Below are 19337 nucleotides of genomic sequence, written 5' to 3' on the forward strand. Positions count from 1 at the left end.
GCTCTGCCTCTTCCCGTGAGACAAAGTTGTGTGTGGCCCCCGAGTCTACCATTGCTAAAGTAGACTTTTCATTCATAATGACTTCTACGTACATAAGTTCCTCACTGACCTGCATGTTCTTAGCTGCGCAACTTCTAGATGCGTTAATCGATCGCATGTCCCCCATCCTTGGTTGCATGGTCTCAGTGTCACTGCATTCAGTATCATTGCATTCTTCCCGTGCAGCATTGGGTTGCTCATCGTCCTTTACAAGGCGCTTTGGGCACTGCCTGACAATATGTCTATCGCCGCAGAACCAACATGTCACAACCGCACCCTTGTTGCTGTTGTTATGCTTTGTGAAGTTCTGTTTCTTTTCGGATTGATGGCGTGTTGACGCCTCACCTTTATCATTGTGCTGCTCATCCTTTGATGGCTGAAGTCCCACAATGAACCAGTTGAGCATGTCGTCTTCTGGCATGTTAGGTATCTCCAACATAAGCTTCTAGAATGTTCTGACATAGTCTTGCAACAAACCAGTATGTTTGAACTCACGAACCATCCGATAAGGCTGCCTCTGCTCATTTCTTGACATGAAGTAGTTGCGCAATTCCATTTTGAAGTCATTAAAGGTGTCTATCACATGTTGACCCCTCTCCATGTCATTGCGCTTCCGCCTCCACCAAGCGATATCATCCCCATCAAGTAAGGTCATTGCAGCCTTAATCCTCAGATCTTCGAGGGTCACATTCTGGATATCCAAGTAGTCTTCTACTTGGAACAAGAAGTTCTCAATGGCCTTGCTGTCGCAAGAACCATTGAATTTTGCGGGTCTTGGTACATCAATCCTTGATGGTCTCTCACCATTTTCGCCATTTAGGGTCACCGTCCGCTGCAACGTACGGTTCTTCAACTGAAGCTCCCCTACTTCAGTCTGCAAGTCGGCCACTGTAGTCGTCAACGAAGTGACCTGCCCCATTAATAAGGTTACCTGCTCTTGCAGGCTCGCAAACACATCATTCAGTCCATTGAATGATTCACATGCGCGTGAAATCACTTCATCATGCGAAGTCACCTCTTCCACCAGCTTGTTAATAGTTGCAGCCAACTTTTCTTGGCCCCGAGGTGAACCCATCTCCTCAGCTTCAGCAACTGCCTTGCCTTTGGTGTTGCGCAAGTTTTGATAAGGCGCCACGATGTCTTGCTCACAAATCGCAGCCTGTCGGCGTGTCTGTCGACACCGACTCCGAAGTCTCTTCTCCAGCACGAGAACGGACTCTGGTACCACTTGTCACGAGCCTATTTCCTTCAATGGGCCAGCGTGGCGCGACGGTCCTTTCTCACCGCCCCAAGCCTACTCGTCAGCTCGCTTGCCGATCGCGGAAGCTTGTAATCAGAGTGCAAGAGAGCAAGAGAGAATAGAGGAAGAGAAATTGCAGTCACAAGAAGCAATTACAACGAGGGTGAACAAAAGAAAGCTCAATGCATTTACTTCATTCACAATTTTACCTACAGGCTATTACAGTTCAAGTATACGGGTTGCCCCTTCGGGGTATTGATTCACCTGAACCAGGCAACTTACATCAGACTCAACAAAAGCAAAACAGACTCTAAGCGCAATTGTACACTGTAAGTCGCAAGGGAACAACCTGAATATTGCAAGTAAAAGGTCCCTGAGGCTTAGTACACATTGATTTTTGATGAACAGCCCTCTAATAATACTTCATACTTGCAAAGTGTCCACGTGGAATACTGAGTACGCTGAATAATGAGACAAGTCCAATTCCTTTTTGAGCAAAAAGAGGCCCAAAATTAGAACGCCATTACTGTCAATATAATTTACATCCCCTAATTGCCTCTCTAGTACTTACCAAGTGGAAGGCGTACATTTCCCACGTACCACAAATCTTCCTATTGCTTCACATGACTTTTCGTTTTCCAAGGCCGACCGACTCATGTCCAAACCTAGCCCTCTCATCAACCGTGATTATCGTTGAAAGGTAACGCCTTGGTACCCTCCCCTTCATCTTTTTCTGATTTCGCAGAAGCAGGAATAGACTAGCGTCGGATTTAGGGTGATTCTGAACAGATAGAAAGCGAGAGAGGTTTTTTTTTTTTTTAAATAAGAGAGGTTGTCTTACATCGTGAATCCTAGACTTATTTACCTCCATCGAGCAGACCGAACGATTTTTTACAGTGGGCGATGGCCGCCTGTACAGAGCAGTCCCTCTCGCGCACGTTCAGCTCTCTGGCGCCTGCGAAGCTGTTCACCCTCCGGTGGATCGGCGAAGACACCAACGACGTGGGGCAGCTCCGGACGTCCGTGTCCCTGCAGCTGCTCGCCGCTGCGAAAGCCCTCCTCCTCCTCCTCCTCCCGTTGCTCTCTGCCTCCTCTGCGCTCCTGCTCCCCTTGTGCGCGTGGAAGGGGTTCATGATCCTCCAGTACTTGTCGAAGATCTCTTTGGCCCTTCTGACCCCCTTGTCTTTCCTCGAGGGTTGGTCGTAGAATGAGTCGGACGTCTGCTTCGGCAGCCATCCGACGTCTCTCGCTCGCAGCTTCCTCACCCCCGTCGCGTTCTCAGGCGACATTCCGACGGCCGGATACCGGACCCTGGAAATCATCACAATGGATCCTATTGGTCGAATTGCACGTGTGAAGCGATTGCGCGTGTGTGTGTATGAGTCAGTACGATAGAGTATTTCTCTGGCTCCCATGATTGAAACCCTTCTCTGGATTTGCGTGCGCAGAGCCCAATCGCCCTTGGTGGGCGTGTAAAGCCAAGTATGCGTGGGGACGGAGATAAGACCACTCGTTGGGGAAAAGAAACCCTTGAAAGTTTTCCCCTTCCTTTACGATTTTACATGATGAGAGAGGGATGGGGCTACCTGAAAAGACCCTGAGCTCCTTAAAAGAAGCCCCAAGTGGTGCCACACAAGCCATGCATGCTTCTTTTTTATCCAAGTGCTTCCAGGACTTCTTTTTTAATCAAGAAAAAGGTCATTAAAAACTTTGTTTCATTTTATCAAAAAGTACTCTGCTGAAAGCAGATTTAGCACTCGGTTGATTACCTTACAAATGTACTCTGCCCATTGACTGGATGCCTCAACTCAACTTGGCTTTGTGGGTCGAAACAAGAAATGAGTTTTTTTTGTCTTTGTATACCGCGCTTCCATTTTGAAAATAAATAATCGACTTAACCAAATTTGCCCAATATAAACGCAATCAAGAAAGCCTCGTGAGTAAATATATAACCTACTGAAAAGTGAGCTAAACCAATCACCCTTGCTTGTATAATGAAAATAGCCATTGGTTTATTCCTTCAGAGAATCAAATTAGCCATTTCTGTAAGCTAAACCAACCGATCTTGCTTGTATAATGAAAATAACCATTGGTTTATTCCTCCATATAATCAAATTAGCCAAAGGTGTGTTCTTATGTTTATACATTTATGATCCAATCTGTACGTAGAAACTAAACGATTATAGTAGCAATTTAGGAGAACAAGTAAAATCACTCCCATCAAATGAATTGTGCAGTAACTTGCTTTGTTTGGGGGGAAAACGAGGTGGGAGGCAGAGTGGGTGATTTTGAAAAAGTGGGGAAACCCTGGGAGTTTTTTCATTGAAAATCAGTGGCCTCCAGGTAATGTTTAAAACTTAAAAAAGTGCACCCAGACTACTGTTTCTGTTTTAGGTGCATCTAAGAGGCTAAAGATATCATAGGGTAGGGTCGCTACTGCCTAGTAAATCTTAGCGGCAGTTTTCCCGTTCTTGGAAGTTTTAGAAGCTAGGATTCTCATCGAGATACCACGATGGTGGCACACCACTCACGGACCGGGCGCGTCTTTTCTTAGCAGGCGATTGTTTTGATAAAGGAGGGCTTCGAGTGACACGTTTGTTTGGTTAATGGGGAATTGAATCCCCATTCCTTGGAAAATTAAAACCAGAACTTCGTTTGGATGACGTTTTGTTTGTGGGTTCACAACGAAATTCAGGATCTTGAACTCAATGAGGGCCAAACCGAACGGAGCCCATCGCCATCCCACTTTAACGTGAAGTCAGAGCTACCCTAGCTGACGGAGTAAGAAAGCTTACCTCTCAGAGATGCACTCGCGATCTTCTCGCTTGCCGATCGGTTTCCGACTCTGGTCGTTCTCTGCGCCGACCTTTGAGGACGACTTCCTGAAGCTCAACAGCTTCCATTTTGTCGCCGGTCTCTTCGTCGCATGGATCTGCCCCGGACCCGAGCTCTCGCCGCCTGAATATTCCTTCCGATTCCATGTCTCCGGCCAGTTCCTTCCCGGCGTCGAGACCTCATCGTCTAGACAAGGAGAGCCTGCGTTCATGGCCCAAGCGGTTATGCAGTGAAGAGGGAGGAGCCGGCCGTTGTCGAAGAGCATGTCGGCTGGAATCTGGCCAGAATACCCACTCAGCGGAGAGGAAAAGGATACCCCGAACTCGAATTCAGAATCGACGACGTCGCCGCCGCCGTCGACTGCGGACTCGGAGGGGCCGAGGTCGATCTCGATGTAGGAGTCTCCGTCGAGGGAGTTGGTGTTGAGAGCGGAATCGAGGTCGAAGCAACTGAGGGAGAATCTCTCTTCATCATCTCCGGAATCCCTGCCTGATTTTGAGACGCCCATTTAGCTAGCTAGAGAGAAATGATGGAAAGATGTGGCCGTTTTTTTTATTTCCCGGCGATGTACGTAGGAATCACAAAGAGAATTGGAGAGAGAGAGAGAGAGTTCAAACTGAAGGCTTTAGTTGGGAGGATGTGTTGGCCTACCACTTGCTTGGTATATCTACGACGACTACACAATTTCAAAGGGAGCTCTCGGGTGCAATCGGTTGGACGGCTAGGATGGACATATGATGCGCGCCTAATGTCATGTCATTGGACATAGATATATAATCTTTTTCCTCTCTAATTCAAAACCTCTCTATCTCAATTTAAATGATGGGTTAAGATTTCGTACCGATGTTTTATCAACGTCTTCACTTTTTACGTGGGACCCACGTTGGTACATGGGAACTTCTCTTCCCTGCTCTCTCTCTACCAGTAACTGTTCGTCTCCTGGGAAAGGGCTTTGTTTTGGAAAAGCCTTCAATTTTTCACGTGGTGGTACATCATTGACCATAGACAGACCGCGGATCAGGTGCAATCTCATTGTGCACTTTCTGAAGCTCGCCCCGCCCTCCTTCTTTTGTTGGACCCACAGTTGACAGTCTGTACCCTGGAGAGGGAGAGGGAGGAAAAAAAAAATCAGGAGAAATACGATTGCACACTTTTAGTGTGCTCCTCCACCTGATCACCCTCTATCTTGGGGATAGGGTCTCAAGAAATGATTAAGCGGCACACTAAAAGTGTCATGGAAAGCAGCAGATCAGGTCATGCTGAACATGAGTTTTTTGCTCATGCCAACATCGTGGCCGTCTGTTTGCATTTTGTATGAATGCCACGTAGCATATAACTATTCCGTTTTTTTTTTTTTTTTTTCAAAATACAAAACGGACGGCGACGATGTTGGCATGAGCAAAAAAGCTCATGTTCAGCATGACCTGATCTGCTTTCACATGGGCTTGGGCTGTTTCAAATTTTAACCAACGCAAAAACTATTTATTTATATTTTAATAACAAAAGAGTATTTTTACTGGAATAATATTAAAAACAATTAAAATAATACTTATACGTGTGAGTGTCGGTGTTGCTGTGTTGGAGCATGTCTGCTCATGTCAACAGGGACGCTCAAAATGACGTGTCCCTGCCACATGCGTCAAGGCATATCTAGTATTAATTAACCAACACAGCTGAATATTGCATGCACACGATCATTGAATGAATCTCTTGTGTTAGTTGGCTTCCTCCATATGTCATGATTGATGGATTGCATCCTGTCATTGTCCATTCGGTCTCACATGATCAAGAGGAGGCCACTCCATATACATCCCTTGGCTCTTTGCTTTCTTACTGTATGATGAGATCTGCACAAGACCTACCGTGCGTCTCTTGCTGCAAGGTCGAAGCTGGGTGCACTTCTACCCAATGTGAATTTGGTCAGTGATGAGGGTTTTTTCTCTTGGAGTACCTAAAAAAAAAAAATGATTCAACGTCCAATCGTACCCTACTTTGTCGATAGGAGGATACGCATATTTGTTTACTGATCATGATGGCCTGCATGTTGGTAAGTGGTATTTGAGAAGATTGATCGAAATGACTTGGAAGGAATTCAAGAGAAATTGGGATAGAGCTATAAGTAACTGAGAGGAATTGTCTAGCATGGAAGCCTGTTCTTGGTGGTTTCAAAAGGAACCAAAATTGTTTCGAGAGAATGGTTTGACAGCTGCATCCTCAATGCGAAGGAATCCATCACAAGAACTTGAAAAGAATTGGCTAACGTGGATTCCCTTTCTATATTCACGATTCCATCAATCGCTTTGGCCCAAACAACTTTAAGGTACTAATTGAAAATCTTCATTCCCGGTGGCTACACCGATTCCTTGCTGTTATCAGGCTGAGCAACAAACTAGTTAAAGTTTGCAATCATATTGCACCAGATCTCAATTCTTTCTGAACCCACCCCTCTAATATTGAGTGAGAACAGTTTTTTAACTGTGGTAAGATACATTTTTATGTGGGTATGCACCTACCATGACGTGTTCTGTCCTGCCATTCAAATCCATTGACTGATCAAGACCATGATTCCACGGATCTCGTGTCTTTTGGTGTGGATATGTTCCGCATTTCATGGCTCAAAAGAATACAATCGATCTTTGTTTTGGAGTTATATATGCTCATGATTCTGATAAGATAAATATTTCCAAGGACTAGTGTCTCATATGGCCTTGTTCCGCCATCATGGTTCCGATGTTTGGACCAAATATATTCCAATAAAAAAATCCAAGGAAATATGAATAATTGGAGTCCCATCGTTCTTGTTCCCACGTGGTATACATATATTATGTCAATAACCATGATTTCCGCTTGATAAACAAATAATAAAATTGGGTGGGGGGTGTCTACTCTTGGACAAGAGCAAAGAAACAAGCAAACAAATTAAAGGCCTCCTTTTTCTAAAATGAAACCGACTACTCTAGATACTTAAAAGCAATACCCATTCTAAGTTGCACAAATTAAACATATGGAGGATCTGGTAAAACGTTTCACCTACTTCGCTCGGACTCAATCTGGTAGACAGTTTTTTTATTTTATTTTTGTATTAGTTTTAATACAGCTGCGTCTTTTGAAGACTAATAAACGTAACAAACAGCAATCTACTTAATCTAAGTAGAAAATTTTCTATTAAAACAAGAAAATTTTCTTTTTCTGTTCAATTTGTGCCGTAAACTGATATTGAAGGCGACTCCTGGTGGTTTATATTATTCTCTTTATTAATTACTATAATTTTAATCTGATGTTAAAAAAAAAAAAAAGTACAAGAATGAAGAATCAGGAAAGGAAAGCAATGATGCTCTGCTCATAGCACGAGGCGAAATTAAGTTTTTATACTCTTATGCAAGCCTGAAGAAAATGAAAACAATTAATTAGTTAAAAAGCGCACCTGCTTCATCTACAAGCCAAAAACAGGGCAAAATTTCCAAAGGCAAGTTAAAAAAATTTCCTGCTTCATGGTTGAACTCTAATGCTTAGAACAATAATACGTTATAAAACTTGTTAGTTATCTATGTACAATTCTCTCTATGCAAGAGTTCAAAGTAGGCTTGCAAGCTGAATTATTTCCACCACCATCATCATCCATCGGATGCGACTATCGCGCGGTCCTTCAAAGGCTTATAATAATAATGACATACCAACAACTACAACTGGTTTATTTCAAAGCATTTGAAAAACAAGCGGCCTATAAACAAGCAAAACTTGTCAAAAGGAGAGAAACTACCTTTGATTAATAATCCCTATACACTTTTAATACAATTCTTTTGCTTATCGTTGGAGCCGGTGGAAATGCCTCGCAAGATTGCTGACTACTTTGTCTATTGGATAAATGCAAAGCATCAGTTTTTGCGATTTGTCACCTCTTCTAAATTCGTCGATCCACTCCCTCTAAGGGTATGTTTGATGGCTTGTTAAGGATTGGACAAAATGAACAAAAAAGGCGTCGGTTTTGTTCGTTCCTTAACAACTATATCAAGTTCAACATTTGTTTGGACCGTACTCCAATGCTATGTTTCAAATATCCATTATTTGATTCCATGCAAACACCCCTAAAAGTTCATTTTTTTTGCTTATAATGCCGCCTTATTCCGGTAAACAATTCATATTGTCAGTGGTGGTAGGTAGCCTGTGTAGGGAAAAACCTAACAATTTATTTGGCAAACTCTTCATATGAAGGATAAATCTAGTAAGCCTCTTTTATCTCCCAAGAGCAAATTCAGTGATGGGCTCAAACTGCACAGCACAACTCGGATCACCGATATAAAATTTCAATTGTGATGAGAAATACGAAATAACTGTGGGCTCTAGACCTGTAAATGGTTCTTGTTGAGGGGAAGTTAATGGATACTTTAACTTAATTTGGATTCACTGCAGGATGCTTGACTGAATCAACTAAAAGTTTAAGGTCTGTCGAGTGCTGTATTGGATTATTGATTGATAATTAGGGATGGATAGGCCTGCTTTGTTAACCGGATTGAGCCCTTTTTCTCTTAGTTTTTTAAATGAACAGGCTTGCTTAGCTGAAGGGTAGCTTTTGTATCGATCACTAACCCAAATTATATTAATTTTATAAGAGACTTCTAGATAATAAAAAAGGGAACAACTTCGATTTGTAGCGTTGGAATAGTTAAATATATAAAGTCGAGAAACAATCTGCGGTTAGCCCTATTTTAGAGAGTCAAAAGAGAACTTCATGCATTACACTATGATTATTTACACCTCGAGTGGTTTCCCAAAGTTAGCTTTACAAAATTTTTAGGCAATGATTAACTTTGTTTAATTGATTACCAACTGCAGCCACAATATTTTGTGAGCTTCAGGTGTTACAAGAGAGTCGGCAACACCACTTTTGCAATTGTAGATGGCATAATATTATAGAATCTAGGGTCATCTTATTATTTTTTGATGGTCAAAAGTGAATTCCCTTGGGGGGGATTACTGGCACCGTCAATCATGGTTTGGATATTTTTTCCTTCTGTATCTTTATATATTGCATTATGGTTAACCATCTTTTGCGTAAATCCATCAGAATTGTTATATGGTATTAAAAAAAAAAAAAACTCTCTATTCATGAAAAGAAGTGCTCATTCTGTTTTCTTTAATGGAAAAGGAAAGCTAGTGCGGTTTCAATTTTGGATAGCTTTATTACTACTTCCAGACAAAAAAAAAAAAAGGATTGCTTTGTTAGGAGTCACAAGTAGGCTTCATCCCATCATGCTGGTTTCTCAAAAGCTATAGGTAGATGCCCCTCCATGCTTGATTTTTATGAGATGGCCGCAGAGCCTAGGATCTATTGCATTCTAGCATTCCATGATGAGATAATAAAAAACTTACATGCAATGTGGAAGTATGTCTAATTAACGTGCAGCTTCTGCATCTCCATGTAAAAGAGAGAGGTTGGTCGAACTTTCCATTTGAGTAAGATTAACAAGTATAATCTCGAATAAACTTGTTCCCTTGAAGCTACTTAGAGCATTAAACTGTTGAGAAGCAAAAAAAAAAAAAAAGGGATCGCCAATATTGGCAATATAATACCGCTGCACCTGATCGGACTCCCATCTTCTGTTGAGCCCCACAGCTGACAGTGGGCTGCAGCGGCACTCAAAGTGTGCTACGTGATTGCACCTGATCCGCCCTCTTTTAACTGTCTAAATTTATTCGGTTGGATGGCTAGGACAGTATTATATATATGTCATAGGATACAATCAGTTCTTTTATTTAGAAAAAAATGCAAGCCTTTCTGGCCAAAAGATTAATCTGCAAGACGGAACAACATCCGAGCTACTGCAACAACATGATACCCGTTTGGTCTCGAGTAGATCTGGCAAACTAGCCTAACGCAAGGTGTATGCATGGGCTCAGCTCATTTACCATTAGAAGGTCTTTGGGCTCATGAGGCTCAAGCTGATATTTAGGCGATCGAGCCGAGCTCTAGTTCAGCTCAATTAAACCAATAAAGACTTGAACAGATTGCTATGTGAATGAAACCCAAACAGGTCTCTAGATGAACCAACTTAAAAACCTTTATGGATGTACAAAGGTACCTAATCCAAACCTTCTTGATATCATTGTTCAACACTAATCACCCTAAACTCATAACTCCCCAAGTTCAACACTCTTAATATGGTATGCGCCTACCTTATATCGGTAACCAACCCGATCAGTACAGGAACTAAACCAAACCCAAATATTATGAACCAGCTGAACCAATTCATAGCTGAACTTACTCTAAACCATTCTTTTCCAAATTGAATTTCTGTGAAAATAAACACACATATTAAAGAGATGATGACCAGACAACTGGTAGCTAGACCAATTTATACCTCCCTTGATATAAGCCTAAAATTCACTTGCCTGATGAGACTTGGAATAAATGATGGCTTTTCCATAATCATTCTTCCCTTATAAGGCAAACCCAAAACCATCCTTATCTCGTTTCACAAAATCCTCTTCCTTTTTTTTGCCAACCATGGCAAAACCACCAACTCTTCCTCGGCAATTCCTTGGGAAGTGCTGTCATCGGCAAAAAAATATCGGTCAACCTTGCCGCTTGAACTCCTCGATAAATCGTGATTAATTGTCAAAATAAAAAATCATGATTAATCCTAAATAATAAGTCAACCTTTAATAGATCAATTTTTTGAACTAATTATGATTTAAAAACTATATAATAAATAGTGGTTAATCAAATAAGTATTATTTGTATCAAAATCTTTTAATTCAAATTTTTATTGAGAACAAAGTTAATATCTAACTTTAATAAACCCATTATGCAAAATTCACATGAACAAAAAGATTAAATTGATAAAAAAATCTTTTATAATTTATTATTTATTTATTTTAATATGGTATCAAATCTCATTATATATATCATGATATATATAAGAAAACAGATGCCAGCCTACCACCTCTCTCTCTCTCTCGTCAATATTGAAGCGCTAAGTCGCGATTAATCGTTTATTTTTCAGCATCTGCTGATTTCACACAATAGTCGGCACAATTTCATCTTATCAAATGAGAATAGAAAGTTATAAGATTTACCGTCGTATAGACATTTGTCCTAAGGTAATGACCGTTTTCAAACATAAAAAAAAGAAGGTAGGAGTCTCTTTGGACAGTAACACAAAAGAGTAGAGATACATACCCTGACTTAATTCCTATATGTTGGTGTTCAAGCCTAATTAGATGGAGGTGAAAATCAAGATCCTACATGTTACTCTTTTCCAGCCCTGCATCACCTCTTTATCTTTGTTAATAAAAATGACTAAAATATTTTTATTTATTTTATAAAATTATATATTTTGAAATAAGTTCAAAAATTTATTATTTATTAAATTACTTCAGGGCGGAGGTCCAAGATTTCTCGATCACCACCGGGGATGAAGTGCAGTATTTCAGATTTGATCAATCACAGAGACCGCATAGACTGAAATATTGGACCAAAGGGTACACAAGTCCAAATCGATCGTAGGGATGGCAGTGGATCAGGGGAAAACGAGGTTAGCCCAGTCTCGCCTCGTTTGGACCGGGGGTGGAGGACATGAGGTGAAGGATTGAGGTTAAAATCAATGGGAGAATGAAGGCAGGGATGGATGGACTTAAGCTTTGCCCCGTTCCGTTCCCGATATCGCAGTTAGTAAAATAACTAAAAATAAGTAAAGGTAGGTTTGTTGTAGGGGTGGCAAAACCTGACACGACCCGCCAACCCGCCTCTTAGGCGGGTTCGGGTTGGGCAAAAATGAATGTGTTTAATAAACGGGTCGACCGGCCTAACTCGTTTATTAAACGGGTCGGGTTCGTGTTAGGGGTGTGCCAACCCGGATGACCCGTTTAATAAACGGGTTAGGCGGTCGGGTCGACCCTCCAACCCGTCCACCAACCCGACCCGCCAACCCGCCTGCCAACCCGACCCGCCAACCTGACCCGCTAACCTGCCAACCCGTTTACCCGACCCAACCAGTTTATTAAGCGGGTTAGCGGGTCGGGTCTGGTTCGGGTTGAGGTATGCTGACCCGCCAAACCGACCCGATTGCCACCCCTAGTTTGTTGCTAGTACTGTACCTCGCAGAGAAGAAGCGAAGAAGACGACGACGACCAGGGACTTGAGTTTTTGCTCTGCACATGAAGAGGATGAGGGAGCAAAACCAGCGATTCGAGGGCGAGATATCTCAGGAGAAGTGACGGTAGAGATTCGCTGCTTCTATGCAGACGTCTGCCCAGAGGACTCCCCTCCCCAACAAATGTACTAGGGTTTAGGTGGTGGCCACATTTGGAGACGAGACGACCCCTTCTCGATGAGGACCACAGAGAGTTTGGGTCCGGAGACTCCGGACGCCATGGCCGCCGACGCTCCGAAACGCAGCGAGACTCCGCTCACTTGCGCTTCCTCCTCTTCTGGGATACCTTCGGACTTCTATCCCTCCTCGTCCTCTTCTCCGTCCGTTGATCATTCGCCTGACGGATCCATAACTCCCGCCGGCGAGGTCTTCGATTCGTTCGCGCCCGGCCCGTTAGGCCTAAACCTGACACCCCTGAGACATTCCAGGCCTGGGAAAACCCTAGCTTTTGGGGACGGGGAGGTTTGGGGATCTCTGGGGAAGTCTAGGGTTTATAGGGTTCTGAGTTTCGAGGATGACGAAGAAGCGGAGGCGGCGCCTGCCGGCGTCTGTATGGAGGAAAGGGAGTTTCTTGAGTCTGTCTACGAGGATCTGTTGAATATCGTAGTTCTGAAGCAGATCAAGGACTATATTGTGCGAAGCGGTTGCTTTTCTAGCCCTAGAACGCCGAGGTGTGCCAATAGCCGGATTGATGGTATCTTGGAGAAGTGCCCTGCAGCTCCGATCAAGCCGAGTAGCGAACGGGTGATTGCATCCGATAAACTTGCCTCGTTGCGACGGAAGCTGGAGTTTTGAACTGTGGTTTTCTTAGTCTTTCTTGTTGCTTCTTTTGGGTGGATCCTGTGGAGGGGATGTCGTGAATGTGGGATTTGCAGATCACGTGAATCAGCCTTGTGTGTTGAAAGGGCGTAGGGATCGTTAAACAGGTCGATGCTAATGCTCGCACCTTTCCTTTACATTGATAATCTTGATTCGATGCTGAAATGGTTCTTTGTATATTGTCGATTGCATTCGTATCTGAATCCTATTAGACAGTCCATTACTGATTTGAAGCATTTGTATCTAAATAATCTTGTAGCCTGTTCAGGATCATATTTGATAATCCAAATGCTCAATTCTCACCTGATGTTTCTTTTCTCTGAGGAGCATTCTTGCACGTTATGAATTAGAAATTTTTGGTGCAGTGGGTGCACTTCTTTTGCTTATTATGTTTGCGTGTTTCTTTAATTCACAATTATCTTGTCTCGTCCATTGAAGAGGAAGAACTTGGAACAACTGTTTGTATTAATGGGGTGTTGGGGCGTACCCACTTATCCAGATATATGGGATAAAGCAAAAAGCTGCATTATGACCACAGTGTAATATCCCTGCTTATCCCACTAATATGTATTTATGGGTGGGTCCGAATATATCCCCAGGGGAGCGCATAACTTCACACTAAAATTGTTTATAATAGTAAACATAGAATGTCGGATCTTGTAAGTCTTGCCACTGACGACCTTGTTGGAGGTTGTAGAAGCAATAGTGCATTTCTATGATATCAAAATCTGAGTAAAATGGATATGAACTTAACAAACATGTAAATCATTGAAAGCCAGGTTTTTGTGACCTATTTTATCCAGAGCTTTTCTAAATTTCTTGTGCATTCACCTTGTTTCCTATCTGTGATTAGTGTGCATAGTCAGTGCATACCTTGTTGGAAGGTAATGCCTTATTAACAGGGAATACATTTGTAGGTTCAGGTGCTATTGGGTGTCCATCTGCAGAATGCATATAAAGGGAGCTCATTATAACTTGATGATCTGTTGAAGCATTTTTGTAAGGGTACCCTGTAATTAAACATAATCACAATTCTGTCATTTCTTTTGTGTCCTGGATTGTGTGTTATAGCTGAAATTCTTTGTCGATACTTGTTGATAGGCTTCAGTAATTTGTATGTGGTCCACTACACAAAGGTATTGCATATATGTGTGCAAAAGAATGTAGAGTACTGAAAAGTGAAAACTAAGAGTTGAGGATTAGTATTTATAAAATATTCCATGTCTTTGGCTAATCCAATGTGTCAAGCCCTTTCGTTAAGGTTAGCAATGCAAATCAAGCTAATCTGACGATTTTTTTGGAGCTGTAAAGCTGCTATTCTTAAGAGAACCCATCTATAGCTCTATCCATGTATTTTCTTCGATCAATGTGGGAAGTGGACAAAGTTTAAAATTTTCACTACCTAACATACTTTTAGTGACAATCATGTTCCTTGGACACCCAAATTCAAGCTAAATTTTCTGCTTCCCTGTCAAAACAGTCTCTACTTGTTGGAAGGTTTTGCTGTTCCAGCACCAGATGTCCGTTGGACAAGTTGGATGAACATCTCTAATGTAATCCAAAGGCATTGACCCTGGATTAACCCACCAGTGAAAGATAAAAGAGTATTTGACATGGTGCCTGCCAAGCCAACATTGTTGGCTTGCAATCTGAGTAATGCTAGGAATATGTAGGAAATTAACAAAAAGCTGGTGGCGGCATTTGGAAAAATTGTCACACATTTACCAGTGACAGGAGAAATTTATGTTCATGGGCGCATTCTCTGTGTCACACATTTACTAGTGTCAGGAGAAATTTGTCCTCAGGGCACATTCTCCATATTCCATGTTGGTTTCCTACATATCATTTCATATCAGCATAGGGTTACTTCTTTTCTTCCTGTGTTGGTGATTGACTTTGGGTCCTTTTTATGGTCCATTATTTGGATCTTTTGAAGTTCAGCACATGCCTGCGATATTGTTTTTTTTGTTACTTAGCGCCAATTATGATGTTTCCGATGAATGAGCTGGGGGAATAAGGCCCCCCTCCTTATATTCGTTGGAGCCAATTATGATGGTTTCCAGTGATTGCTGGCTGCAGTCAGCGATGCACCTTTGGTTTCTCTACATCATGTGAATCAGTTGGTTGGCCTAAACTCCCTGGTCCACTGCCATCCCTATGTTTGGTGGCTGAATTCTGTGTGCGTGTTTATCGTATCTCTGAACTTATCTATATCTGCCTCTGGCCTCGACTAAGATGGGTGTTTGGGAATCTCGATGTGCTATTGCTTGTTGTCTCCCTTCTATGGGAATTGCTGCTGCTCGAGTATTTCAGATGGGGGTGACCTGCCCTGTAGAAAATCTTTTCATACTGGGAACTTGGAAGTGCTCCCGAGCTACTAAAGTGGCCTAGATCGGGTCACCCCTGGTTCACCCGGTGGGACGACCTCTATGCAAAGTGTCCTCGTGTGGACCATAAAACGAAGTTCTTGTTGGTCATCTCTTACGAAAAGGCCAATTTATTTTGGTTTGAACATGTTTGCCTGCGGGTGAGCTTTTTCCTGGAGATGTTTCAACAGTGCAGCATCACATGATCTCTACACGTCGTGACACAACTATGAACCAACCATCTTTCTTCATCCGTATGTGTTGTTTCCAATGAAGATAAAAATAAAAATCTCATAGAAAGGGGAGCTGCAATCCTGTAAATTGCTCCATCTTGGTGAGTAGTAGATCACGTGAGAACGAGTTGTTTTGTTCCCTTTGGGCGAGACAAAGGCTGATGAGAATGGGCAAAAAAAAGAAGAAGAAACAAAGTATTCCCCAACTGCGAGGCCTAGTCTACTCTGTCATCTTGTTCTTTTTCTAGTCATTCCTTTTCTTTCTAAATTGAACTTCTCAAAGGCTAGGTGAGAAGCAACTTGGTATGGGATAAGTGATGAAACTGCCTTAGAGAGTGAGAGTGTGTGTGTGTGTGGACGTTGCAGGTTCAAAACTCAATGGTATAAATGTACAACTGGTAGGGGTCGGTCTGCCTAACCCCAGCTTACCTTTCATAAAAATAAAAATAAAAAAATCTTATACAGTATTATACTAACACAAGTGGATTTTGGCAAGTTTAATATTGATATTTACTAAAATAAGCCACGTGTATGACATCTACAGGGTCAGATTTGATCAAAGTGAGTTGCATGAAGGAGATCTCGGGATGGCCATGACACAGAACCTAATTGCATGTCAATTGCCGAAGGGATGTACCATTTTTCTGGATAGTTCAACCACGACCATATCTGTTGAACAAGTGCGTTTCATGATCGTAGTTTACTTAATTGAGGTTTTGGAGGCCACGATATAAATGATGGAATGTCTCGATGGCTGACATTTCTGCGCTACCAAAACAGTGGGCTTGCTGGGTAGTCCAGACTCCAGACCCCATGACACGGACACGGACACAAATTTTCCTTAGACTTGGCTAATTCAACCGAGTTTCACTCGTCTTTTTCATCTTCCAAAAAAAGAAGTCATCACATTGCTATCCGGGCATACAGATGTTCTGAACAAGTTGAGTTTTTTTCTTTATCTAAGTGCTCCCAACACCATTGCTCTAGAAAGTGTAGTGAAACACCACAGGACAACCAAAAGGTATTCCGCTGGACACGCGCTTTCGGCCTTTGGGTCGTGCGTGTGAGACGCGAACCGAGAGTCCGCCACTATTGTTACACGTGTAGGGATGTTACTTGTTTGGCGTTACTCGGGGGGGCATTTCCTCGTTGATTTTAAAAAATTTCACTTGAGAGCGTGTTGGCCGTCGGATTAGAATATCCGGAGATACACGGATCCCATCATTTTAAATAGGATGGGTTCCATCGTACGTTCAATCCTATGTGGCGTTCTGTTGGATGTATAGGATTGAATGTATGATGGAAACCATATGATGGGATCCGTGTTCGATATAATTGCGTTTTAGTGCTCTCTCTCTCTCTCTCTCTCTCTCTCTCTCTCTCTCTGATCAGCTGACGTTTCAAGGGAGAAAACACCCCTCACTAAGTAAATTTTTCCAGCCTTCGTAATTAATTTCCTGCTATTTGTTAAATTTGATAGTGAATGATTTCAATGCCATCCATCCATCTCTTGGAAACCCAAGATGAAATTATCGTGCTCTCTTTGGAATTTTTTTTTTATTTAATCGAATTTGTTGATGTGATTTAGATGAAAATTCAGAGTAACGGCGATCTTTTCTCTTTCTTTGAAGAAATTATAGACACTATCATTATTTTCAAAACTTTGGGTTCTGCGCGTTCGTCGTGATTCATGAAGATTGCAGAATATGTGTTGATTTTTCTTTTTTTTCCTAGTTTCCCGCTTTTTTTTTCCAAGGGGGGAGAAATGGCGGGCACAACGGAATATTCGAACTCAGAGTCTATATTCCACAAGCTGAAGGATAAGATCGAGGAAGAATTTTCATCGTCATCGGATTCCGATAGCGAGAGACCGTCGAGTGTTTTGGGCAGCAAGAACAAGCCCGTTCACGCCCTCTTGGGTGGAGGAAAACCCAAGGAATGATCCTATTTTTTTTACTTGATTTTTACTTTCTGTTCTACTTGTAAAATTTTTTATTTCTTCCTACTGTATTTGCTGGAATTTTGACTTTTATTATTTCTTCTCTTTTTTATTTCAATGGACCTTTGTACTTGGGACCTGGGACTGCAAATTTATCGGTCTAGTTGCTGTATGCATCATATGATTGCAGAAACGAAGAAAAGTCATTAATCATTTGTAGATGGGTTGCTTTATCCAACACTAAGTTTTTTTTTTTTTTTAATTATGTTCTTCTTCTCAATCCTCCTCGTAGGTGGGCTGTGAAGTTAGCTCTTACCCATGTGTTTCTTGTTTTTAAATCTCTTTTAAATCCATAAATTTGAACAATTAGTTTTTTAATCATGTGGTTTTAAGCACCTCTTGCTAATACATACTAGCGTGCAGCAGACTGATGGGCAACCCTGTTTTTTTTTCAAAGAAATCATTATTTACATGCAGTGGAGGAACTATGCTAAGTGTTGTCTGTTTTTAGTGTGGAGTGAGCTTTGATCTTTTTGTTGATAGTTATTTTCTTAAATGTCTGATCGTGATCCCTTATTGTTAGCAAGAAGTTGAGATACACTATCCTAGAAGATCAGGATTAGCAAGAAGTTAGCCTCAAAAAACAGAATGCATCCTTATCGTGTAAAATGTATTTTGTCAGCCTCATTGACTATATATACTGCTTTGTAAATTCATTAAGCATAGGCTCTGTATGCTCATGTCGAGTTTTTCATCATGAGTGTTGATTCTCAATCTTCGGCAAATCCTCAACCCACGGCTTCTAACTCCTCGGTTTACAACGTTGATGTGGCAAGCCCGTATTATCTGCATCACTCTGATGGCCCAGGTATAGTTCTGGTTACACAAGTTCTTGATGGAGAAAATTATGCAACATGGAGCAGAGCCATCATCATGGCCCTTAGCGCCAAGAACAAACTCGGATTTATTGACGGTACCATTGCTAAACCTGCTTCTACTTCATCTGAGTTGTCTCTATATATGGATTCGATGTAATCATATGATTCTCTCATGGATATTGAACTCTCTTTCAAAAAAATTAGCTAACAGTGTGATATATGCTACCACGACGAAAGAGGTCTAGGACGATCTCAAAGAAAGATATACCCAAAGTGTTGCACCAAGAGTATATCAAATTCAGTATGCTATATCAAGGCTCCAATAAGAATCAATGTCTATAGTAGACTATTTCACTAAGCTCAAATCATTGTGGGATGAGCTTTTATCATACTCTATTTTGCCTTATTGCACGTGTGGTGCTATGAAAGAAATCAATGATCAACAACAAAGAGAAAAGTCATTCAGTTCTTTATAGAACTGAATGACTCTTATAATGCCATTAGAGGACAAATTCTTCTTTTAGATCATTTTCCTTCTGTGGCAAAAATCTACTCTCTTGTGATACAAGAAGAGAAGCACGTATATCTCCTAGCGGGATTGAGAAAACAACATTCATCACTCAACAGAATATCTCCAGACAACTCAAACCAAACTTCAGAAGCAATCGGCATGTCTGCAATCATTGTAATAAAGTAGGACATATTAAGGAACGATGCTATTTCTTACACGGGTTTCCACCTAGATTTAAAGCCAAATCTTCCAATAACAGATCTTCTTCAACAAGCAATGTTGCAGCTCAACAAAAGACAGGTCAGCCATCTACTTTGGAACATA

At 41.7% G+C, this 19337-nt stretch overlaps 1 protein-coding gene and 1 long non-coding RNA gene across 2 annotated transcripts; one reads left to right on the plus strand and one right to left on the minus strand.

Annotated features, from left to right (window-relative positions):
• Positions 1-1850: 1850 nt before the first annotated feature.
• LOC149844317 (uncharacterized) lies at positions 1851-4622 on the minus strand. The gene is made up of 2 exons (XM_090001073.1): positions 4075-4622; positions 1851-2590 (listed from the first exon to the last, which is right to left on the minus strand). Exons 1-2 carry the CDS (start codon positions 4620-4622, stop codon positions 2137-2139), a joined length of 1002 nt encoding a protein of 333 aa, XP_089857199.1. The 3' UTR covers positions 1851-2136.
• A 12445-nt stretch (positions 4623-17067) lies between these two features.
• LOC149844318 (uncharacterized) lies at positions 17068-17761 on the plus strand. The gene is made up of 2 exons (XR_016431190.1): positions 17068-17111; positions 17420-17761. It is a non-coding gene; the product is annotated as an uncharacterized LOC149844318 (long non-coding RNA).
• Positions 17762-19337: the final 1576 nt, after the last annotated feature.

The sequence above is a fragment of the Nuphar pumila genome, chromosome 3 (assembly GCF_984573655.1).
Source record: "Nuphar pumila chromosome 3, dmNupPumi1.hap1.1, whole genome shotgun sequence".
In the NCBI taxonomy this organism is placed as follows: domain Eukaryota; kingdom Viridiplantae; phylum Streptophyta; class Magnoliopsida; order Nymphaeales; family Nymphaeaceae; genus Nuphar; species Nuphar pumila.

What these genes read in the sequence shown, in the direction of transcription:
- LOC149844317 (XM_090001073.1), bottom strand. Translation starts at nt 4,622, where the DNA reads ATGGGCGTCTCAAAATCAGGCAGGGATTCCGGAGATGATGAAGAGAGA. An exon ending in CGCGAGTGCATCTCTGAGAG is followed by an intron (nt 2,591 to 4,074) that starts GTAAGCTTTCTT and finishes GATGATTTCCAG; the next exon opens with GGTCCGGTATCCGGCCGTCG.